Below are 25,717 nucleotides of genomic sequence, written 5' to 3' on the forward strand. Positions count from 1 at the left end.
AGTTACCTGAGGGCCGGAATTGAACCGGGGTCCCTGACGCTGTGAGGCAGCGGTGCTAACCATTGTGCCACCTCATTCTTGATAGCAAGGATGAAAATTTTAAAATTGAGGCAGTTCTGGACTCATCAGTTTAACAAGAGTTGTCGAAGTTACTGGAGTATATCATCATTAACAGAGTGACAGAGCATTTGGACATGTATGAGCTGACCCCAAAAACGTTAGCAACCATTTCAAACAGAAGGTTCCATTAATCCACACTTAATTTGCTTTTAATGGGACAAATGTTGATCAGGGCACCAAAGATGCCCTCTGCTCTTCTTCAGATGAGATGTGAAGCCTTATATTGGTTCACATTGTTTGAATACATTCTCCTGGAAATGCTGTGGACAACAAACAAAAAATAAAGTGCAGAGAATTATGAAAAGTTTGCTTTTTAATGGCATATTTTACACAATTATTTGCAATGTATCTGGCAGCAACGAAGCCACCTTTTACAGGTATAAACTTCATTACGTTGGGATCCGGAGAAGAAAAGAGCACAACATGTGCCAGAACACTCCAGGCAGAGGGTACGAAATACGGGTGTAGAGACGCAACCGAAAAAAATATACACTTTGAGCTGGGAGCTGCATGTCTATATGGAAAGAAAATGGAATTGTAATGAAATTATAAAAATTAACTATTTTACATATCTTCAATAAACCAAAGTGAACGGATAATATTCCATTTTTACACAGTAAAAATAAAACGTAAAAACTGTCTTAAACCTATCTAAAGAAAGCACTTGCAATAATACAGAGCATTGCATAACCTTGGGATGTCCCAAAGCACTTTATAGCCAATGAAATGTAGTCACGGTTGTAATGTACATAACATGGCTACTAATTGGAACTCAAACTTGATTCCACAAACAAGTAATTAAATAAATGACAAATATTTTACTTTTAATCATGTTCCTTTAGGGACAGGTTTTGGCTAGAACACCAGGGTGAAAGCCCTAGTTCTTTCTGAATAGTAACATTAGGGCCGGAATTCTCCCATCTCGCCCGTCACTGGAATTTTAGTGGGCGGGTTGCGGACAATGTGAAACCCCATTGACAGATGGGTGGGAATTTCCGGCTTTTAGACCAGCACTGCCAGAGAATTCAGCCTTGGATCTTTTACATTTGTGTAAGAGAGCAGGTTTGACATCACATCCTAAAAATGGCATCTCCAACAATGTGGCACTTTTCCAGTAATGGATTGAAATTGCAGCCTGTGCTCAAGGTCTGAAGTAGGGTTCAAACCCATAACCACTGAGCCTAACCTGATATCAGCTTTGTGGTAAACATTGGCCAGATTTTCACATCAGGAACACTGGTGAAGCTAATGGCTCTCACTGTTACTTATGTGCAAATCGCTCAGCAACATTCAGATGAGGAGAAAATGTAATGTTAAACTTTAAAGTCCAAAAGTTGCAGTTCAAGTTCTGCTGTTCTTGCATTAGCCTTTAGCCTTCAAAAAAATAGCATCTTGCTGCCTGGCTCAAAAGTGAATTAGTTTAGACACAAAAACAGAAAATGCTGTAAAATCTCAGCAGGTCTGACAGCATCTGTGGAGTGAGAATAGAGCCAACGTTTCAAATCTGGGTGACCCTTCCTCAGAGCTAAGAGCAAAGAAAAATCAGACCTAGATTTATACTGTGAGGGTGCCGGGGTGGCAGGGGGTGGGAATGTAATTGGACACGTGAAATGTAAATGATGATGAAGAAGGCTGAAAAAGGTGCTAAAAGTGTCCATATCACTTAATGGTTCGCAGTGGATTCAAAGGCCCTGGGGGTAAAAATCCAGCCTGCCAAAAACTACTGGTCAATCAGAGGCCAGCATCTCTCCTGAACGGCAGCAGCTACTGCACTGCAGGTACAACATCTACCTGAGGCCTAGGATTGTTACTGGATCTCAGGCCAGGAGTGAGGGATGGTGGGGGGAGGGCCATGCGGTGATGGTAATGGGGAAAATTGCCACATTAAAGTGGGGCCTGAATGTGGCTCACCATGAATAGAAGAAAAGGGAAGGAAATTTTGGCAGAAAAACGGCCTACCAATGTCATAATTTCCTCAATTCATAAAGAGGACGGGAGTGGAGGTGGATGCAAGGGTAGGGGGGTGGCCCTCAGTAGGCTGCTCCTTCACAATCCTCTTTCAACTGATCAGACATTAAGTGCCTTTGAACTGGGGACCTCCCTGGGTGCCCGCAAGCAACCTCATGTGGATTTGTTTGTCGTGCTTCGCACATGCCGAGCCCCCTGCCTATTGCCAGGTTCATAACCATGGTGGCAGGATGAGGTCTTTAAGTGGATATTAAATGCTCACTGAAGGGCTTCAACTGGCAGCAGGGTCAGAAGGCTGACCATGGTCCTTCCCACTTCGGGTATAACTAGGGTGGAGATGGGAAGGCTTCATCTGCCCAATCAAATGTCCCCTGTCACCAACCTCACCACGGGAGAGGGCACAAAATTCCATCCAGGGTCTCACATAGTTTCAGGACACAGCGAGGTGTGGCTCCATAGATATGGCAATTATAGCTCATTATGGTTTGACACTGCACAGAGTGCAAATTCGGGTGCAGTGTCTAATCTGATTCACATAGAATTTACAGCACAGAAACAGACCATATCTCAACTGATCCATGCTGATATCTTGCTACAAATGAACTTCCTCCCACTCCTCTTCTTCTAATGCTACTAGTGTAACTTTCTATTCCTTTCTCCTTCATGTCCTTATCCAGCTTCCTCTTAAAGACATCTTTCCTGTTTGGCTCAACTGTTCCCCGTGGCAGCCAGCCCCACATTTCAACCATTCTCTGAGTACTGAATTTGTAAAGCACTAGGGCCTTCATTGGATCCCTGGGACATTTTGCAAACCCACCTAATTTTGCTTAAACTGTGAGGAGGATTTCAACCCTCTCCATTAATCTCTCAACATTTACATTTGGAACTGTTTACAAGGAGTTCTATCAGTTCCAGTGAGGCAGGAACCAGGAAATGTGAAGATAGTTTTGCCCGGCTGCACATTATGGTGCAGCTCATAGCCAAGGCAGATTGTTGTGGTGTAAGAACATCCTTTGATGGTTCTTTGAACAAAGATGGACTGTGGAGGCTACAACATCCTGTCATGCAGCTGTTGACATTTTAATATTTCTTCCTCAGATCTTGGCTGTCTGTTACTGGCTGGTATCTTTCAGTCTTCATTTGAAGTTTTCTTCCTCAGTCTTAGCTCTGGTTTTCTATCAGATGACTCAGAAATTTTTGGGGATAAATTATGTGCAAAGATATGAACGTAAGAACTGTGGATACCTGGAGCTATCTATCCTGAGCCTTATCTGTGGAGTTATTTTTAGATGCCAATTGCTTAATGCATTTAGCAGGGATGATTTTATCTCTATCTGTCTGACAGGAGGAATGGAGGGGTGCTGTTGAGAGCAGATGATTAACATTGATGGTATACATAACTGCTCAAACCCACTCCATTCCCACTGCTTTTCTGTTAGCCTGCCTTTGTGAGCAGTTGGCAAAGATGTCTTCATTGTCATTCTTTATATATAAAGGCCAGGGTCTGATAATCTGTGACTGGTGTTATGAGCAGAGAAGGAATTATAGCCTTCGCAATAGGTGAAGTCCACAGAGAAAAGGCCAGAAAATGCTCCTACAAGACATGCTCGATGTAAGTTTAGACTGGGCTATCCCTTCCCTGACCATAAGGGGTTCTCAAAACGTCCTCCTCGTGACTTACCTGAGTGCCAGGGGCCATTTTTTGTTTCCCTGCATGAGCCCCCAGCCCCTAAAAATAAGGCACCCACCTACGATCCAGCTACCACCTCCTGTCTGATTTGAGCAGGAGACTGACCAGGTATGCAGATGCCCAAGTCAAGGGTGGGGTAGTGGGGCTTCACCATCTTTTCAAGAAGTGCATTCTGCATCTTACCAACTTTTGTTTTACAAATCATTTTACAGGATTTGGACATCGCTGGATAGACCAGCATTTACTGCCCATCCCTAGTTGCCCTTCAGAAGGTGCATGTGGTTTAGGTACACCCACAGTGCTGTTAAGTAGGATTTTGACCCAGCAACAGGGAAGGAACCACAATATGTTTCCAAGTCAAGATGGAGTGTGGCTTAGAGGAGAACCTCCAGGTGGTGATATTCCCAGATAGCTGCTGCTCTTGTCCTTCTAGATGGTAGTGGTCGTGGGTTTGGAAGGTGCTGCCTAAGGAACCTTGGTGAGTTCCTGCAGTGCATCTTGTAGATGGTACACACAGCTACCACTGTTCATCAGTAGTGGAGGGATTGAATGTTTGCTAAAGGTGTAGCAATCAGGTGGGCTGCTTTGTCTTGGGTGGTGACAAACTTCTTAAATGTTGTTGGAGCTGCACTCATCCAGCATTCCATTGTACTCTTGACTTGTGCCTTGTCAATGGTGGACAGGCTTTGGGAGATGAGTTACTCGCTGCAGGATTCCTAGCCTTTGACTACTCTGGTAGCTACAGTATTTATATGGCTTCTGGGTCAATGGTAAATCCCAGGATGTTGATCGTGGGGATTCAGCAATGGTGATGTCATTGAATGTCAAGGGGCGATGGTTAGATCATCTCTTGTTGGAGATGGTTACTACCTGGCAGTTGTCTGGCATAAATGTTGCTTGTCACTTGTCAGCCCATGCCTGGATATTGTCCAGGTTTTGCTGCATTTGGATGCCGACTGCTTCAGTATCTGAGAAGTCGCGACTAATGATCAACATTGCGCAATCATCTGCAAACATCCCCATTCTAACCTTATGATGGAAGGGAGGTAGTTGATGAAGCAGCTGAGGATGATTGGGCCTAGGACATAGCCCTGAGGAACTCCGTCAATGATTTCCTGGAACTGAGATGACTTCCAACTATCTTCCTTTGTGCCAGGTTTGACTCTAACCAGTGGAGTTTTCCCCTGATTCCCACTGACTTCAGTTTTGCTAGGGCTCCTTGATGCCATGCTGAGTCAAATGCTGCCTTGGTGTCAAGGGCTGTCACTCTCACCTCACCTGTGGCATTCAGTTCTTTTGTCCATGTTTGAAGCAAAACTGTATTGAGGCCAGGAGCTGAGTGAAAAGAAGCTCATCCCACTAGTTATATTCCTAATTCTCTTAAGCTGTGTCCCTGAATTACCTCCTGCAAGTGGAAATCATTTCTGCCTATTTACCCTACCAAAACCCTTCATCATTTTGAACACCTCTATTAATTCTCTTCTTCTCCTTAATTTTCTCTGGATTAAGGAGAAAAACCTCAACTTCTCAGGTCTCTCCTCATACCTGAGACCTTTGCTTTTTTTTCTGGTAAGTACCCTCATCGAGGCTTTAACATCTTCCCAAAATGCAATGTTCAGGATTGGACGCCACATATGCCATATAACATAATCTTTAGATCAATTATATACAATCCTTACTTAAGTATGATAAATGTTATTGTACAAATAAGGTGGCAGACTGCAGAGCCCGAACTTATCCAGCTGTTTTGCTCCAAAAGAAATGTTTTGCTATTTGACTGAGCACTCTAGACTCTCTTCTCATAATTATTCCCATTGGTCCATTAATTTATCTCCCATTCTTGTGCCATTAATTCCTGTTACTTGGGAGCTAGACGTTATTTGCTACAGATGCATGTCCTGTTTGCTTGATAGAAGTTAGTAAATTAGCATATCTTCAATTAATTAACACGGGTTGGCTGAATTTATCACCAGTAATAAATTAGATGTATAAAATGAGGTACTGTACTCGTAGATTGGTAATTTATGCTCAATACTTGCCATCTTTCATGTCTTAAGAAAGTGCACAGGGCAATTCCTTCTTTCAAATTTTAGAGGCACATTACTCATTTTCGGTACGTTTGGGACTTCTAATTTACAATTCTATTAAATAAATAAACTGGTGTCTCCGGTGGATTCCTTATCTGCAACTTGTCTTTGTTTGTTTTCCAGATTACTTTTTGAGTCAAGCCGAGGTTCTTTTCCCTCAGGGATCAAATCCAGCAACTGGGAATCTACATATGACAGGACGCCGGAGTCCTTGGATGAGGATTTCTCCAGGTTCTTAAAGTCAGCTTCATAGTTTCCATGGCTAGGAAAGGTCACAGGTCTAGGCACTGCATACTTGTTATCCTGAAGCATCTCAAGTGGCAGTTCAAAGGCAGAGGGACCTATTTCACTTAAGGAGCGTTTCAGAGTGTTGTGTTGGAAAGTCGATGTATGCCAGACGACACCACGGCACACTGAGGAACACAAACAAGATCGAGGCACATCATAAATTGCATAAATACTTGAGTCAGGAGTGGAATGCGCCGGGACGTTTGTCTCTATATATCTATCTTCAGCTTTAGGCTTTTTTGCAGTTTTCTGGTTAGTTTGGGTGACAACAGAGTCGCTGTTTGCTGCATGGTTGAAAATTCTCAACTCTGTTGACTGCTGAAGCACGTTCCCCTGGGAATTATTCACCTCTCTCGGAGTTAGATTTTCGTGGTTCCCATTTGCTTTTTCCAACATAGCATTTCGCAAACCATTCCTGATAGCTTTGTTGTAAGATGGCGGTGAGGAATATTTTGGAATATTCTCTGTTGGTCGGCTATCCCCTCTGGATCCATTGGCATTGGGGTCTTTTGATGGATTTGCACCAAGCTTGGCTTTGTTAGGAGACTTGAATGAGGTGGTTTGAACTGTTCCATCAGGAAGCTTAAGATAAGAAGACCTGCTTGACTTCTCTTCTGTGTCATGCTCATTGCCAGTTCCCACTTGGCGGCTGTTGTTTCCTTTCACATTCCCATTAGCATTGGTCGAGTCCTGATCTTTCCTGACTTGTGTAAAGTGAGCCAGGTTAGCACCAATCTGCGCGTATGTCTCGTCATCTTTTTCTGACAACATTTTGCTGATCTGAAACAAAAAGTGTAATTGCTTGCACTGTATATGGGAGGAGTTGGCTTATTTAGATATTAAATAGTAGCAAGGGGGCTTAATTGGTAACAAGAGCACATCAACATTTTCAGAAGGTCATTTAAAAAGACCAATGCTTTAATTAGACCAACAGCTTCCTAATAATTCTTCTGCCAATTTCTTTTTCCTTCACTCTCATTTTTCCCTCAATCGGGCCGTTTTGATTTTTAGATCTGGGGGCTTCTGGAACTCTCTTTGTCTTCATTAGGAATCTAAGTATTGAATGCTGATTGTAGGATATATCAGGCTGGCTTTTCACCCTTGAGGCATGTAGCGGGAGTTGGGAAAATTCCCAGTTCGGCCCGTCCACCTCAGGACAAAATGTTCACGGGGGCAGAATTTTCATTCAGGCATGGATGGGGGCTGAAATTGAACCAGTCATCCAGGGAAAAGTTCAGAGAAAACTATAGGGGCTGCTGGCTGCCAAGGTGGGCTGTTTAAAGGCCTACCTTGATGCAGTGGGATTTGGTCTCATAGAATTATAGAATAGAATCTAGAATCCCCACAGTGCAGAAGGAGGCCATTTAGCCTGCACTGACAACAATCTCACCCAGGCCCTATCCCCATAACCCCTCGCATTTACCCTGCTAGTCCCTCTGACACTAAGGGGCAATTTAGCATAGCCAATCTCCCAAACCCGCATATCTTTGGAGTGTGGGAGGAAACTGGAGCACCCAGAGGAAATTCACACAGATACAGGGAGAAAGTGCAAACTCCACACAGACAGTCACCCGAGGCCAGAATCGAACCCAGGTCCTTGGCACTGTGAGGCAGCAGTGCTAACCATTATGCCACTGTGCCACCCAATAAAAATAAAAACAGCAAGGATCTCCAGTCCTCTACTCTCACACACCGCTCATGCCCCATCCATGCCATATCATTCCCACCTATCTATCCCTATGGTCCCTCATGCCTCCATGCCAAGCTATGCCCTCCCAAACAGCCCCTATGGCCCCATGCCAAACTATGTTAATTCCATGCCCATTCACCCACTATAAACTGTCTAGAACCAATGAACCCTCTAGTGGCAGTTATATGTATGAAAAGGCTTTAAAAGGTCATTCATTGATAACTTTTTCCTTTCTTAAAAAAAAAACTTCCTTGTAGTACAAACTAATAAAAATGTCAATATCATCCTTTCAGGTAGCAGAAACTGCAAGCACTTGAAACTTCTTTATCTTGCTTAAATAAATATTACATAATTGACAGTAGAGAACAGAGAGCCAGAACTGCCAGTCAAGCAATGTCTTCCCTGAGGCTCAGGTGCTTCGATAAGCTAATGGATTTCTGGGCTCTCAGGCTTGGCAGAAATCCAGCCCATCATAGCTGAGCTTAAATATCCCCTCATGCACTCAAGCAAATTCTAGTATCTTTACAATAGAGATCAGCAAAGTCAGCACAGTCCAAGGATTGAACCTAGGATCTTCCTAATCTCAATGCAACGCCACTAACAGAATTTCCCCCAATGAGTTCTTGAATATTTTCATTCGTTTTGAATTGCTTCTGTTTGGTAATTGTAGAACGAGGTATCAAAACAGCAGGAGTGTCAAATTCAGCTGACTATTAACTCCACTGGACATTTGGAGACAAATTAATTATGAATTTTTTGAAGTGGCTACATGCACTGTTGCTACACCAATTAAGGAATCCACCAGTGAATCACATTATACTGATCTGTTGATTTAAGACGTGCAGGTAATTTTCGTAGAAGAAATCATTTGCACATTATAGACCTTCTTCAAATTTTATCCCAATTAAATCAATGGAATGAAAAGTCAAGTGGATCTTGCAATGGGCAGATGATTTGATTTACCAGGACACCACCCAGGTAATGAAGCCAAAAATGACCCCCATAGTTGCTGGCACTGTGGAGCAACTAAAAGCTGAACAAACTGTACAAACATAATCAGATGAGACATCCTCCACCTTGAGCAAATATTGGGGCCCTGCCATTCCACAGGGAGTGATGCAGACAGCTGCTTACTGGTGCCCACTGCCACTAATCCCTGGCAAAGTTTCTGGGGTCAGCGAGGCAGTTCATCGCTTGCATGGATCAGCAGGTGGTAATGCCACAATGACACTATGCCGGTGTCCTTGTCAGTAGAAAGTTGCTACCCACATGCCTGTCAGGCAGTGGAGATGGTTGCCAGCCCCTCCCAATCCTGGCAGTCTTCCCCCACCTTGGAGCCACAATATTTTGCTTCCACACCCCTGTGGAAAGCAGCCAAACTGGAAATTTTGCTTTTATAGAGAAAAGATGTCCCAGGATTCCAGGTCATTTGCAAGTCCTGTACCCCATTAGTGGAGTCCACATGCATTCTGGGTGAGGCTGGGATGTCTCATCTGACTTGATAATCCACTGAGTATCACTGATAATCTAGGTCCTCATGTACAGCCAGGAAGGAGAAGTCCCTTCATTTATGTATAAGGGGCAGCAATGCTGGACATTTGTTGCAACAGGGTGCTATCAGTTCCTTGGGGGATTTCACTGATGTCTTAGCGGGAGTAAAACACACAGAATTTCAGGGCCAAGTTTAAGGGAATTTTCCACCCTCCCACCCCTCCCACCTGCGGGATCTTCTGGTCTAGTCAAAGTTGACCCCTTGCACCAGATTCCCCAATGGCGGGGCTGGTGAATCTCACAAAAGCACATAGACTTCGACGGGACTGGAAGATCCTGCCGGCAGCCAATGGCTTGCCACATCTGCCATGGGAAAACCCTCTGTGGTGGTAGTGGTGGTGGGGGAGGCGTGGGTAGGGGGATGTGGAAAATCCTAACCTAAAAGGTTAGAACTCCACTTAAACTGCATTGGGCGTGAACACATCATTGTCAGATTAACTGTTAAATTGGAGTTTGTGCAAATTCACAGAGTGAGGGTCTTTTATACTTGCTTAAATCCATATAAGACCAACAAAAAAAAGATTAGGAGCACTTTTCCACTCAGAGGGCAGTGGAAATCGGAAAATTTCTCCCATAAAAGGTTGTGAACCCTGGGTTAATGGGAACTTTCGAAGCTGAGATTGACAGATTTTTGTTAGGGAAGAGGATCAAGGGATATGAAGCTTAGTTGGGTAACAGGAGTTGAGGTACAGATTGGCAGTGAAGCAGTTAGACAGAGCAGGTCTGAGAAGCTGAATGGCCTACTCGCGTTCCTGTGCTTTCTACTTATGACAATAGAAATGCAAAACTGTATTTTAATCCTTTTTTTTAAATGATGTGACAAATACCTGATTGAGTTTAAGGTAGATGAGAGTTATTCCAAAGATTGTTGCAACACACACTAACAGTACTATAACCAGCAGGACAAGAACTGCCACTAAATGCTTCTGCAGGGAATCGGAAGCCTCTTGTTTTCCATCACTCGCAGTGGACTGTCCAGTAACTGGTACCTACAATAAGAAAATGGACAAAACAAAGGAATGAAAACTAGATTTCAACTTAAAGAACAGCAACAGGTAAGGGTATTTAATAAACTTTATTTCCAACTGTACTTTTTACCTCTCTGCTTGTAACAATCAATCAGCACTGCTAAAACGTTGCTCAGCAAGTAGACTCTTTGGGAAGGAGGTTAATTTTCTAAGATTTGGTGGTTAACTTGCCTTGCACCATGACAGGAGTGCCCAAATACCCTCTGGAGGTGTTTCTTTGGTGCCTGCCTGCCCCTTGCCAGTGGAAATTCAACTGAATGTTTGTGGTGGAGGAGAGTGAAGGCAGTTGCGAGGCACTCCCCTCTCATCCCGACCGTCTTGCTCGAGGAACAACCAGAGCGTCTCAAGTGGTCTATATGAATATACAAAGACAAATCTACAAGGCACAAGTCTGGAGTGTGATGGAATACTTCCCACTTGCGTGGATGGGGCAGCTCCAACAACACTTGAGAAGCTTGACACTATCCAGGACAAAGCAGCCTGCTTGATTGGCACCAAACCTACAAACATTCACTCCCTCCACCACCGACACTCAGTAGCAGCAGTGTGTACTATCTACAAAATGCATTGCAGCAATTCACCAAAGACCCTTAGACAGCATCTTCCAAACTCATGACCACTTCCATCTAGAAGGACAAGGGCAGCAGATACATGAAAACACCACCACCTGCAAGTTCCCTTCCAAGCCACTCACCATCCTGACTTGGAAATATTTCGCCGTTCCTTTGCAGTCGCTGGGTCAAAATCCTGGAATTCCCTCCCTAACGGCATTGTGGGTCAACCCACAGAACATGGACTGCAGCGATTCAAGAAGGCAGCTCACCACCACCTTCTCAAGGGCAACTGGGCCAGCCAGCAACGCCCATGTTCCACAAATGAATAAAAAAAAATAGGAGCAGGAATTGACCATATGCCCCTCAAGCCTGTTCCACCATTCAATATGATTGTGACTGATCTATCTTACTTCTGCTTTCCCACTTGCTCCCCTTATCCCTGGATTCTCTGAGAAACCAAAAATCTGTCTGTATCAGCCTTAAATAAACTGAATGTTGAAGCCTCCACAACACTCTGGGGTAGAGAATTCCAAAGATTCGTAACCCTCTGAGTGAAGAGATATCTCCTCATCTCCACCCTAAATTATCATTCTCATATTAAGAGACTCTGCACCTATGTGCTAAATTCCTCATGATGTGGAGATGCCGGCGTTGGACTGGGGTAAACACAGTAAGAAGTTTAACAACACCAGGGGCTTGCAGCTCCGAAAGCTTGTGTGGCTTTTGCTACCAAATAAACCTGTTGGACTTTAACCTGGTGTTGTTAAACTTCTTACTAAATTCCTCAGCCAGGGGAAATGACCTCTCAGTGTTTACTGTCGATCGCTTCAGAATCTCGTAGGTTTCTATGAAATTGTGTCTCGTTCTTTGAAGCTCCAGAAAATATTGTGCCAATTTACTCTTCCTCTTGTCATAGGATAACTCTCATCCCAGGCATCAATCCAGTGAACCTCTGTTGTTCCACCTCTAAAACAAATGTATCCATCCATAGATATGGAGATCAAAACTGTATAGTACCCCAGGTGATCGCCACCCTCCCAAGAGCTCTTTTAGTTTAAAGCGCTATCCACAGCACTATTTAAACAATATATCAGGGTGCTGATTCCAATCAAGTCATAAAGGAGCCCATTTCTTCCCTCCCCCTATTGGTACCAGGGCCCCTTGAATTGAATCACTTCTACTTACACCACTCTTTGAGCCAGATGTTTAATTCTCCAGGCTGCTTGACGCTGTGCCAATTTTCACCTCCCCCAGGTAGTAATCCAGAGATTATTATTTTGAAGTTTTATTTCTTAATATAGAACTTCAAACTCCTTCCACAGAAGATCATTCTTAGTTCTACATATGTCTCTGGTTCCTATATGGACACAACAACTGGATTCTCCTCTTGCCAATCCAATTGTTGCATGTATAGATAATTACAGTAAGAAGTTTCACAACACCAGGTTAAAGTTCAACAGGTTTATTTGGTAGCACTCACCTGAAGAAGGAGCAGCACTCCGAAAGTTTGTGCTACCAAATAAACCTGTTGGACTTTAACCTGGTGTTGTGAGACTTCTTACTGTGTTTACCCAAGTCCAATGTCGGCATCTCCACATCATAGATAATTACAGACATAGCTTGAGCCAGAATCATTAGAATAGTCTGACAGGTTTAAAGTTTATTTATTAGTGTCACAATTAAGCTTACATTAACACCGCAATGAAGTTACTGAGAAAATCTCCTAGTCGCCACACTCCGACGCTTGTTCGGGTGCACTGAGGGAGAATTTAGCATGGCCAATGCACCTAACCAGGACATCTTTCAGACTGTGGGAGGAAACCGGAGCACCCAGAGGAAATCCACGCAGACACGGGGAGAACATGCAGACTCTGCACAGACAGTGACCCAAGTCAGGAATCGAATTGGGACGCTGGCGCTGTGAGGCAGCAGTACTAACCACTGTGCCACCATGCCACCCTCTGCTGATGGTTCAGTCTGTAAGTGCATTCCCTCCTTGTACCAGTTAGTTTATCAAACTGGGATATTGCAAAGGTATGTGCAATTAACCTCATCATCCTTAGACTGCAATGGATGGTGGCAATGTTGGTGTAGGGTGCTTGGAGCAGTGTCTGTAGGAGATTAAAGGGGGGAAAGGGGTTCCCGCTCCTGATTGCTATCTAATATTGCTTGTTGGAACGTTTGCATGTGTAGGTATCAAGTGAGTACAGGATTACCCGATTGAATTGCCTGCTAAAACACACAGTGAAGGCTTAAAGTCAGGTGAAGTGCTTGTACAACTTCTCCAATATGAGTGAGAAACTTTAGGAGAGGAGAGAAGAAAATTATTGTGGAAAATAGAAATAAAGTCTGAGAAGTAGAATTAAAAATCTATCTACCAAAAGTTTGTATAAGTATCTGCTGCCTGGAAACAGATGGCCATTCCCACAGGCAAGGCCTGAAGGGACTCCAAGTTTGTCTCGACGTGGCATTAAGTCAGAGTTGTCGCAAGCTCAGTGAGCAGTGAAGAGTTTTGCTGATGTTGTCATGGTTACTGTAATTTATTTTACTTTAGTTTCAGTGAAAGACGGCATTATTATGAAATTTTCTGTTTAAAACCTGGTGTGCCTCAGAATGTCAAAGCAATCTTCCTTTGAATTTTGAGATGAAGTGCAATGAGCTAGATCTACTGAACTACAGACCACTTCTCAAATCATTACACTCGTGAAATAAATACATTTCAATAGGATTACACACTTAATTTTGTTGAAATGTTCAGATATATAGCAGAAAGGAGGAACACTGATAATAACATTTTAGCTAAGTAAAACAGCTAAAGCGGAACAGACAATTTTAAATGAAATTATCCGTCTCCTCCGATTATAATTAAATGGACACGAATCGTGAGTGTGTGTGTGTATGTCTGTGTGTTGTGAATTTGTGTGTTTTAAGTGTATGTGTCGTGAGTGTGTTGTGAACATGTGTGTTGTATGTGTGTGCGTGTTGTGAGTGTATGTGCGTGTTTTAGTGCTGTGTGTTGTGAATTTGTGTATTTTAAGTGTATGCATCATGAGCATATTATGAACATGTGTGTTGTATGTGTGTGTGCGTTGTGTGTATGAATGTGTGTTGTAAGTGTATGTGCGTGTTTTAGTGTTGTACGTGTGTGTGTGTGTGTGTGTGTAGGTGGGGAAGTTGTGGTGAGATAGAATTCCAACCTTTATCTTTAATTATCATGCAATGATGCTGTGTAAAATACTCGGAGAAAGCTGACAACATATGCAATCCAGGCACACATCTTGAACAGTTTAGGAGTCACACAACAGAAGTATCATCGTTTCACATTAATCGTCATCTCCAGAAAGGCATTTGAAAAATAGCTTTTCTTCAGTGCAAATTTACTTGTGATGAATCAGAACTATGACAAACATCATTCATTTGGTACTAACACCACCAAAAACAAATAAATTGGCCATTCTTGTCATTGCTGTGTTTGGGGCACTGCTGTAAATAAGATGCTTTTGGTGATTGGCAGACATTCATTCACTGAACAAAGGTAACTTTGAAATAAATGCTTGGGTCAGATTTTGCAGACAACAATGAACGGAAGACACCTACCATTTGATAGGTTTATTCTTGGCCATATACTTTCTTTGGACTTTTGTACTCACAGTTCCTGTCTGCCAACCACCAAAAGCATAGCACTGTTTACAAGGGACCTAGGACCTGTGTGAATAGGATAAGCATCTCGATTACCAATGAGATTGAAGACCTCACGGTGCGGCATGGTGTCATAGTGGTTAGCACTGCTGCCTCACTGCGCCAGGGGCCTGGGTTCGATTCCCAGCTTGGGTCACTAGGCAAAATTTGCACGTTCTCCCCATGTCTGCATGGGTTTCCTCCGGGTGCTCTAGTTTCCTCCCACAGTCCGAAGATGTGCAGGTTAAGTTGATTGGCCGTGCTAAATTGACCCTTAGTATCAGGGGGATTAGCAAGGTAAATACGTGGGGCTACAGGGATGGGGGCTGAGAGGGATTGTAGTCGGTGCAAACTCGATGGGCTGAATGGCTTCCTTCTGCACTGTAGGGATTCTATGAATTGTTAGTGGGCTGCACAGAATATGAACCAGGAAGTGTCAATCTAATATTAAACCCAATGTAAAACCAGGTATGGAAAGCAAAATAAAGAAATGGAAAAAATTGAATTAAGTGAGAGGAAAAGGAGACTAGAATGGTTGACAAGGGAAGGGCCGTGGATGTCATCTATATGGACTTTAGTAAAGCGTCCCTCATGGTAGGTTGGTGCAAAAGGTTGTATCTCATGGGATAAAGGGGGAGGTGGCTAGATGGGTGAAGAACTGGCTTGGTCACAGAAGACAGAGGGTGGTAGTGGAAGGATCTTTTTCCGGCTGGATGCCTATGACTAGTGATGTTCCGCAGGGCTCTGTATTGGGACCTTTGCTGTTTGTGATTTATATAAACGATCTGGAAGAAGGTGTAACTGGGGTGATCAGTAAGTTTGCGGACGACACGAAAATGGCTGGACTTGCAGATAGTGAGGAACATTGTCAGAGGCTACAGAAGGATATAGATAGGCTGGAAATTTGGGCAAAGAAATGGCAGATGGAGTTCAATCCAGATAAATGCGAAGTGATGCATTTTGGTAGAACTAACGTAGGGGGGAGCTATACGATAAATGGCAGAACCATAAAGGGTGTAGATACGCAGAGGGACCTGGGTGTGTAAGTCCACAGATCCTTGAAGGTGACGTCACAGGTGGAGAAGGTAGTGAATAAGGCATATGGCATGCTTGCCTTTATAGGACGGGGCATAGAGTATAAAAGTTGGGGTCTGATGTTGCAGTTGTATAGAACGTTGGTTCGGCCGCATTTGGAATACTGCACCCAGTTCTGGTCACCACACTACCAGAAGGACGTGGAGGCTTTAGAGAGAGTGCAGAGGAGCTTTACCAGGATGTTGCCTGGTATGGAAGGGCTTAGTTATGAGGAGCGATTGGGTAAACTGGGGTTGTTCTCACTGGAAAGACGGAGGATGAGGGGTGACCTAATAGAGGTATATAAAATTATGAAAGGCATAGATAGGGTGAACGGTGGGAAGCTTTTTCCCAGGTCGGTGGTGACGTTCACGAGGGGCCATAGATTCAAGGTGAGGTTTAACACGGATATCAGAAGGACGTATTTTACACAGAGGGTGGTGGGGGCCTGGAATGCGCTGCCGGGCAAGGTGGTGGAGGCGGACACACTGGGAACGTTTAAGACTTATCTGGATAGCCACATGAACGGAGTGGGAATGGAGGGATACAAAAGAATGGTCTAGTTTGGACCAGGGAGCGGCGCGGGCTTGGAGGGCCGAAAGGCCTGTTCTGTGCTGTATTGTTCTTTGTGACAGAGTTAGAAAAACAGTATTTTTATTTTTTTAAATCTCCAACTATTAAGATCTGAAGGACTGAATAGCCACACTTGTTAAATTTAATATTTTGTTAACCACACCAATAAAAGGGTACTTAATCTGGAATAGACAAGCCTGAACCTTTCCTGGCATGTTTAGTTCACAGTTAAATACAGCAGCTTCGCATTACTTAAATGTCAGATGGCAAGGTAGCGGGATTCACCTCACTTTAGGAACAGTAGGGTATTTTGGACAGTAAGATCTTGAATTTAAGCATTTAATGGCTCATATGTGGTCACTAAAAGTTGCTGTCGAAATTCCACATGAATACAACCAAAGCTGTTGGTCTGTTATTTTTATTGCAAAATCTAATCCATTGGAATGCATATGACGTGCATTGAATATGCTGGGAAATGTGATAACATGCTATATAAATTCCTTCTTTCTTCCTTTCCAGTACAGGGTATAGGAAGCCCTCATTTTAACCACAATCATGTTCTTCTATTACCTTTTGAATCTGCCAACAATTCCAGCCTTCTATTGTTTAAAAGGGAGAAGCAGTTACAGTCAAGTCTGCATCTAACCAAAGGCATAAAATTACAAGGAACTTTTTAACTATAATGGAAGTCTTAAAACAATGAATGAGGAAGCTAACTTTATGAAACTTATTTGTATTAATCATTGCCATCCAGTAAAATATAAATCTACAGCAAACACTGCATTGTCCAATTAATGCTTTCAATTAATTCATTAAAATTAATGGAATTGGAAAGAATAAAGAAAGAAAACATTAATGTGGAACATTCTACAGCATCAGTGTCAATGTTTCTGGCATCAGAGTAATTCTCTTTCTACTGTGCCCTGGCAAAAAGGGCTGCGTGGTGGCACAGTGGTTAGCACTGCTGCCTCACAGCGCCAGGGACCTGAGTTCGATTCCAGTCTTGGGTGACTGTGTGGAGTTTGCACATTCTCCCTGTGTCTGCATGGGTTTCCTTTGGGTGCTCCGGTTTCCTCCCACACTCCAAAGATGAACAGGTTAGGGGGATTGGCCATGCTAAATTACCCCTTAGTGTCCCAAGATGTGTTATATTAGGGGGATTAGCGGGTTGGATACGTGAATAGGGCCAGGGTAAAATGCTCTTTTGGAGAGTCGGTGCAGACTCAATGGGCCGAATGGCCTCCTTCTGCATTGTGGGGATTCTATGGTTCTATGATTCTATGAATTTGCATTAAATTGGGAAAATATCCTCCAGCACCCAGTGCAGAATTTCCCATTCCTGTCTATCGGCAACCTTATAGTCTCCTTCAGTGATTGATATTTAGCACCATTTAACCCTTAAGTATGAGCCATTTGTCCTGCAGATGAAATCTCTTTTTTCCACATGAATTTGCACCTCACGCCCTTTTAATTAATTTTATTATGACAAATGAAGATGAATGCACCTCTAAATATAATATTGTGCTGCGTTTGAGTACCTGTTTAATAATGTGTTGAAAGATTAAAGACTCTGTTCTCCTAGACTCTACCTCAACTCTCCATAATCTCCAGAGAGAAAGTTCTAAAAATACTCCATGGTCCCAAAGGCCAGCGAGTGAATTGCCAGAACATCAATACAGACATTATTATTAATTTTATTGAAGGATTATTCTAACCTGAATGTATACATTATTCCATTGCAGACTGGGGTTGTTTTGAGTGAATTTCCAGTTTCTGTACATTAAAATTGCTGGAAAATTGCCTCCAGTGGAATTGGAATGGGACCAGAATTGTCCGCAACCAGTAATGCTAAAGAGATTATAATGGGGATTTAGCAGTTAACAAAGAAAGAATACTTCTAATAGTCTGGATTGTGCTTGAATATTAGTCTCAGAAGCAACAGAACAGACCGTAGCCTGCTGATCCACCTAATTCCAGAAAGCAGAACTTTTGTACACTCGATGAAAACTCTGAATGACACAAGAACCATCAAAGAGAAAATAGGAACGCAACTTACCAGCAATATCTCGAACCAAATGTAGATCAGCACCCAGAATGAGTAGGTTATCATGGTGAACATTCTTCTCTGTTTCCTGGGGGCTAACAGCAATGACAGAAACCTATGGTTGAATCTGTGGAGACTGCAGCACTTGTGGGGAGGATTAGATTTTTGTTCTGTGTGAAAAAAAGGAACTTTGGAATGAAGCATTGTGGGCGGAATGACACATGGTTGGCAGGAACTTCTCGGAAAATCCAGAGGGAGGAACGTTATTCAATGCAGGCTGAATAAAAATGCAAAAAAGACAATGGCAACGTGAGAAAGGGGTTATTACAGGGAACCACCGGCAGCTAATTCAGTCTGAAGACTCGATTAGGTGCTTTGTGCCGAAAGCACAGAAAGCTACGTTCCAATTGAAAACAAATGCTCAAATGTGTCGTACAGTGTATTGCTACAAAATGAGTAAACTCCCAAGCCCAGCTGCAGTCTCATGGGATGAAGTTGAGCAGAGGCCAGGAACCACCACAGCCAAGCTTTTCCCTGTTATGTGCCTCAAGAACAAGTTCGAAATAGACCGAGGAGTAAGTTGTCTGCCCATTGTCTACAGGGAGCTGGCACTGGGTGCAAAGAACCTGAGAGAGCGGGATAAGACAGAAGAGGTTAACATAGTATACTATACCCACTGCTTCATTGTGTTTTAATATTTTGTATGTTTGAACTAACAACGGTTGGAAAATGTGACACATACAATGGAAAGAAATTTTGGCCTTAAACTTTTATGAGCCCAGTGGACTTCTCCTGATGTAATTTGATTGGGAATGCAGTGAGGCTTACTAGGAAATCTGATAAATCAGGTTCCAGCTTGGGCTACTGAAGGTTCTCATGAAGGGACATCCACCTGAATTATTGAGCACAATTTTCCCATGCGCTTGGGTGGATTTGCTGGCGGCGGAAGAGGGAACTCCAGTGGGAACTGAAAAGCCAGAAACCCACCGGCATAAAAACAGTTTGAAATTCTCCCAATGGCGGTTTAATGGTGGGTCGGTTCTCCCCCGCCTGTTAGCATAAACGCATTTCCATTCATTTGCATCTCATGAATGCTCATTAAAACAGCTGCTCGCTGAAATCTCCCTACACGTTTCAATCTTGCGTCACTCCAGCGAGAAATCACGTCAGCCTCAAACCCGTATGAAAAGGAATGGCATAGAGGTTTACAGCATGGAAACAGGCCCTTTGGCCCAACGTGTCCATACCACCCAGTTTTCAACCAGTAAACTAGTCCCAATTGCCCGCATTTGGCCCATATCCCTCTATACCCATCTTACCCATGTAACTGTCTAAATCTTTTCTTTCTAGGTTGATTGGCTATGCTGAAATTGCCCTTAGTGTCCTGAGATGCGTAGGGTAGAGGGATTGGTGGGTAAAGATGTAGGGATATGGGGGTAGGGCCTGGGTGGGATTGTGGTCGGTGCAGACTCGATGGGCCGAATGGCCTCTTTCTGTACTGTAGGGATTCTATGATTCTATGAAAAGACAAAATTGTACCCGCCTCTACTATTGTCTCTGACAGCTCGTTCCAGACACTCACCACCCTCTGAGCGAAAAAATTGCCCCTCTGGACCTTCTGTATATCTCTCCTCTCACCTTAAATATACGCCCTCTAGTTTTAGATTCCCCTACCTTTGAGAAAAGATGTTGACTATCTAGCTGATCTATGCCAAGGCAGATGCAAAACATGCACAAGGCAGATCTCAGTTCGAGGTTTCGAGGTGAGTGCAACATACATAGTCCACCTGCCATTGTGCTGTACCACTCCTGTTGCCCCGAATGCCACTCTGCTAGTGCAGACTAGTTCATTCCTCAGCTCCATGTGAGTTGGTCTTTATGTATAGCATTGTGCTGCGGAACTCATAGACCCTCCACTCCAACGGACTGTGGTTTGACTGGGTATGGAGTGTGACAGGAGCAGAGGCCAGTCTTGCAATGCCCATTGGGTGCCACAGCCTCCGCACGTCAACAGGGACAGGATTTCCAGCACGTCAGCTCCACACCGGAAACCGGCGCGGAGCTTATTTAAATATTAAATATCTGGATTTCCATTCCCATTAGCGGGCCCGGGACTGAAGTCTCCAGGCTTGCTAGCATCTCCCCCTCCCCGCCAGGAGTGTTTCACTCCAACACTTACAACAGCTACCCACTAATGGGGAACTGGCGGTCGACCCCACTGGAGTGAAGGGAGGCCATGGAGGCCCCACCAGGTGGTCAGGAGTAAGGAGAGGTGCTTCTTGGGTGTAACCAGCCTGGCATTGCCAGCCTGGTCCTGTGGCACTGCCCCAGGGGCATCGGGCAGTGGCAGAGGGGTGAGGCCAGAGGGGTGGTGCCTATTGGGGCAGGGCATATGGGGGAGATCGGTGGGGGCTGGGATCAGTGACATAGGGAGGGAAGGGGCTGATCGGGGTTGGCCATCGGGGTGGGGAGTTTGGGACTGCCGGCTGGGTCGGAGGTAGGGACAGCCGGGGGGGGGGATGTCGTGGAGATCAAAGATATTCACAGGCAGTACCAACATTAACGTTACCACAGGAGAACCTGTGGCATTATCAGCACAACTGAGTATTCACCAGTGGTGACAACAACACAAGAGGAAACACTTGCCACTTGCAGAAGAAGATGTCGGTGAGGACAAGATGCGAACAGACTGTGCTCAGATCTTAACCTTAAATTGCCTACCCACAGGGCAAAGATATTATTGTATCAATACAAGAATTCTGTGAACACAATGGCGAAGTAGGCATAAAGTCAACAAAATCAAGTAAGGAGGACCAACACACTATCTTGCAAAATGACATGCTAAAAAAAACTTTTATGTTATTTGACTTGGGGACTGTAGTATCCAACTGGTTGTACATCTGGATGCCATCTTGGTAAGAGGGACTGTGCGTGTATTTAATGACCATTACCAGCCCGTAGAGAAGGCAGATAATGATGTCAATCAGTCTGCACACTGATACGATTCTGGTTCTACTATTTTCAAATGCCATGCTCCAACTCCAATCTCACAGCTGAGCACAACATTCAAGGACATGAACCGCTCCATGCCAGTTCTACTTTAAGGAATCAAGAACTACTCAGAGCTGAGTTGCTGGATTAGTTCCTCTGGCTTCTGGTGCAATAGCACGTTTGTTTGGAGTTTTCCTACTGTAAGAGGTGTCTGGCAGTGGATGACGATGGTCGGGGAGAACACTGAGCAAAGGAATTGATCGGTTCCTGCTGGCCCCTCCTTGCAGGAAGCAGCGTCTTTGATAATCTGAGGTGTGGAGCTAGGTGGCATGAGGCAAGGGAGAAAACAGCAAGGATATGTCTAGAGCTTGTGAGTAGCACTGTGATAGGAGCTAAGACCATGAATAGAGTAGCTTGATGCCCCCGATAGTGGCTAAAGATCCAGGAAGGGGAATTCAAGACGGGTAGCACCCCCGAGTCAGAGAAACCTCTTGGAAAGAGAGGAGAGAAGGGCTACAGCCAAGAACTGGAGCAGCAATTCAAGACTGGTCAGTCACTGTGTTCAGGAGCTGTGGCCATCCATAGGTCAGAGAGCACTGGCTGTGATTATTCTCCTTAAATAGTTTATTCACTGATATTAAGCTTCCCCTTGAGAATTATATATAGCTTTGATGCTGGTGCAATAAAATAACCTTATTTTATAACCTTTGTGCAGTTCTTGTGCATAAACCTCACATTACATTGTACTTTGCTAAAGTTTGAATAGTTTACAGGGAGCAGTCTGACTGGTGCTGAAGTATTTTCTGATCGTTTAAAAGCTTGTGCTGAAACAAGTGGCTTCCAGACATGGGTGGCCTAGTCGGCCTTCCTTTTAGAATTAAACATGGCTGGGAGAATGAAGAGAAGCCACGCAGAGCTTCAAACTGCTATAAGAGGGAGGAGGAGAGGGAGAAGCCCTCTCTGTATGAGGCCCTAGCTGTAGTGGGTCTTTATGGAGCAATCTCTCGCCTCAGTTTTTGTGAGGGTCAATGCTTGAGATGTCTTTGCTTCACATAAAGAGGTCATGACTGAAATATGTTAACTACTGTAACCACAATTGCAATCTCAATGCTGGACATGAGAACATTGCCTGAAGCGGTCAATGTGACTGTGGCTCTTGAATGCTATGTGCCAAATACTTCCAGGCTGCATTACTTCTTCCCACTGCTTCCTGAACATTTGACTGGAGTGGTCCTCCCTCCTCCGGATAAAGGATGTCACTCCTTGTTTCCTCCTCTTCCACCAAGACCTCCACGCCTCAGATTGTGACTGAAAAGCTCTGTGGACACTCCCCCATGTGTTTTGCCATTGATGAAAATATCAAAGCACAGAATCAGTATTCTAATAACTGCCATAACTTCCTGAACCCACAATGTGCCTCCCTCTAGGAGGGACTGGCTGCCATTACATAGTGCACCGCAAGCAGCAAGCAGTGCCAATTTACCATGCTGCCTGCAGCACATTACATGGGCATGGGTTAACTGTGTACTGCCCGCCCCACACCTGGCTTTGGGTAGCCAATTTCTCTTCCCTGCTGTTTACTGAATTCCTGTTTAATCAAATGCTGAGGTTTTTAGAAACAGCTTTGGGAATTGTTATACAATCCACCTTTCGCTATTAAATTTATAGACCAAGTGCAGAAACTCAATCTGCATTTCATTTTAATTCTGCTGACATGGGACTGCTGTATATTCAGCACTGAGTAGTGGTTTGGCTGAGTTCTGGCACGACCTGTGGTCACTGTAGCATGAAAAATAACTCGTTGTCATCTGCACTGGTCTCTGTCAGAGAGATGACTGCCTGGGTGCTCTGGAAAATCCTGTAGAGTATGACAAGAGCTTCCTGGTTGGGACATTGTCTGCGGCAGCATCAAATTCAAACTATATGAGAGAAATGAGAGACTAAAGACCCTCATACTACCTGTGAGATTCCAATTATCATTATAGCAGAGACAGCAGTCAGTGGTAGTGTACTTGCTATCAGCTCCAGGTGACATTTTCTCATGTAGAATTGGACAGGTTTGTTCCGCCTTCTATTACTGTCACATAATGTGACACACATACGACCACTAACATAACTAGCTGACTGCACACTGGCACAGGAGAAATATTTTTGTGAATTGAACATAGCTGCATCGTACATTATTTTGATTGGTTCTCAGACAGTCTCCACATCTGGATTTATTTTAGCAAGTCTATTTAAAGAAACAATTGTTTATTAACCTCCAGCTTCACTGCGGTCACACAGAAATAGACATTTGATGGCATATTGTCCAGTGGCATATTGGTTGCATTAAATTACTTGAATTTGGAGCTTACTAAGGAGACTTTGAAGTTGTCAAAGACTGCATTATTCTTTCAATATTCTTTCTGTTGTAGTGATCACACTGAAATTAATAGCAGCTGTCAGCCTCATTACTGTTCGAATTCTACTGGGTTGGGCATTCAAGGCATCCTCTAAACATGTGGCAAACATTGGTGAGATTTGTTTCTCAGCTCATGGATGTACGGCAGAATCAATTTGACGATATTTAGTAAGGATTGTGTTTTGTCAATCATTGTAATCTGGTTGAGACAGTATAGCAGTAACTTTGACTGTTCAACAATCTAAAATTGTTAAAATTACAGACAAAACTATGTATCGACAAAAGTCGGCATTTTTAAGATGGAGACTACATCATAATGAGATGGCAGCCCTTTTTACATTTCTCCTGATTTTTACTTCAATTGAAGTTAACACTCTGAAAATTAAGTTTAAAGTTTATTTATTAGTGTCACAAGTAGGCTTACATTAACACTGCAATGAAGTTACTGTGAAAATCCGCCACACTTCGGCGCCTGTTCGGGTACACTGGGGGAGAATTTAGCATGGCCAATGCGCCTAACCAGCATGCCTTTCAGACTGTGGGAGGAAACTGGAGCACCCAGACACTAGGAGAACATGCAGACTCCACACAGACAGCAACCCCAGCCAGGAATTGAACCCTGGCCCCTGGCACTGTGAGGCAACAGTTCTAACCACTGTACCACCGTGCCACCCCATTAGATTTACAAAATTAGATTATAATAAAGCAGAAATGAAGCACGGGTGTGTGAACAGTTTGTGCAACTGGTCCCGAATTTCTCACTCTTTAAATTAATGGAGGAATTTATGTGCTTATTTTAAAACGGCTGAATGCTCTATTAAAATAGTGGGATGAGGAATTTGAAACAAACATCTTAAATGTTCAGACTGTAACCTTGCCAACATTAATTTCTATCCTCTTGTGAGGAGTCAGTTGGTCATTTACTGTAATGATGATTATAACGTCGTATTCATTTTCATTAGGCAATAGACAAAGTGAGCTTGTGCAAGTGACAAGTTTATATTACTGGTGAAATGCAGTTTCTGATTGAAATCCACCAATTACCAGCGTTAAATGTTTTATGCTACTATGTCATCCTGTCCTGAACTGGGAGGTGATCCAAAAATAACAGCTGCCTGGCAATGGGTTATTCTTCATTAATGAGACAACAATTTAGGTGTCAACATTATAAGTCTATAATAGAGGACCATCTTACAAATATGGCTTCTTTGTACAAAATAAATTACTTTAAAATATAGTCTGGTGATTGATGCTGCCTTTTTTAAAACTCCTGTCTTATTAAATAGAGCATCAATTAACATCAGATAGTAAAACTATTTCATAGACGACCTCATTTTAACAAGATTAACAACTGAATGGATGAAAGGTTTAAATAATCCTTCATCATCAGAGGGACTGGATTACTCTCATTGTTGGACAGGCAGGGAGAGACTTTGTGATGGGTTTCGCAGTGAATTCTGTTAAATGTTTAAAGAGTAAGTAACTCCATTCTTTCTGGGGATTTCTTTGTTTGACAGGGTCTCCTGAGAGTGTCATTAATCAGGTGAACTGAATTCTATAAGGGAAGAAAAATCCTCTTAACCATGTAATTTACAGCCGATGAGAAAATAAAATACTTCATTTGACTGAGTTAAACATGTTCTGTGTGTACATACAATGGAGAGTTTTAACAGCCTATTCAAGATCTTCTCAGACGAGTTCACTTTAGATTGGAAAATTTTGGACATGGTTTTATAATCGTCTGAATTGGAAAGTATATTTGTCACATAGATTCATTCATTAAATCACTTACCTTTTGATGGTGCTCCACATACCCTTCAGTTTAATTGTGCTCATTATCCAAAGCTTCCTTGGAGTGGAGCGAACACGTGAATAAAGTGTGGATTTCCCACTCCTGACTGCCCATTGTAGTCATGTGAATTGGACAGCTTCATTGGAAAAAGCTACACTGGAACTCTGCCCAGTTTGCCATCTGCT

General features: G+C 43.4%; 1 protein-coding gene across 3 annotated transcripts; it reads right to left on the reverse strand.

The window, feature by feature from the left end:
* Positions 1–417: 417 nt before the first annotated feature.
* Positions 418–18,498, reverse strand: LOC144493292 (uncharacterized). Of its 3 annotated transcripts, XR_013497727.1 has the most exons (4): positions 18,358–18,492; positions 10,222–10,383; positions 5,818–6,933; positions 418–634 (listed from the first exon to the last, which is right to left on the reverse strand). XR_013497727.1 is itself a non-coding variant. In XM_078212155.1 (3 exons), the coding sequence occupies exons 1-3, from the start codon at positions 18,418–18,420 to the stop codon at positions 5,923–5,925; spliced, it is 1,236 nt and encodes a 411-aa protein (XP_078068281.1). In that variant the 5' UTR covers positions 18,421–18,492; the 3' UTR covers positions 5,804–5,922. The 3 variants fall into 3 exon arrangements, 1 of the variants encoding a protein (XP_078068281.1); XR_013497736.1 differs by lacking the exon at positions 5,818–6,933 and having other exon boundaries at positions 421–634; positions 18,358–18,498; XM_078212155.1 differs by lacking the exon at positions 418–634 and having other exon boundaries at positions 5,804–6,933.
* Positions 18,499–25,717: the final 7,219 nt, after the last annotated feature.

The sequence above is a fragment of the Mustelus asterias genome, chromosome 1 (genome assembly GCF_964213995.1).
Source record: "Mustelus asterias chromosome 1, sMusAst1.hap1.1, whole genome shotgun sequence".
Classification (NCBI taxonomy): Eukaryota; Metazoa; Chordata; class Chondrichthyes; order Carcharhiniformes; family Triakidae; genus Mustelus; species Mustelus asterias.

Coding starts and splice junctions, on each gene's coding strand:
- LOC144493292 (XM_078212155.1), bottom strand. CDS start 18,420: ATGTTCACCATGATAACCTACTCATTCTGGGTGCTGATCTACATTTGG. Junction 10,384..18,357: donor TTTGGTTCGAGATATTGCTG/GTAAGTTGCGTT, acceptor TTCTTATTGTAG/GTACCAGTTACTGGACAGTC. Junction 6,934..10,221: donor TCTACCTTAAACTCAATCAG/GTATTTGTCACA, acceptor TTTTTGTTTCAG/ATCAGCAAAATGTTGTCAGA.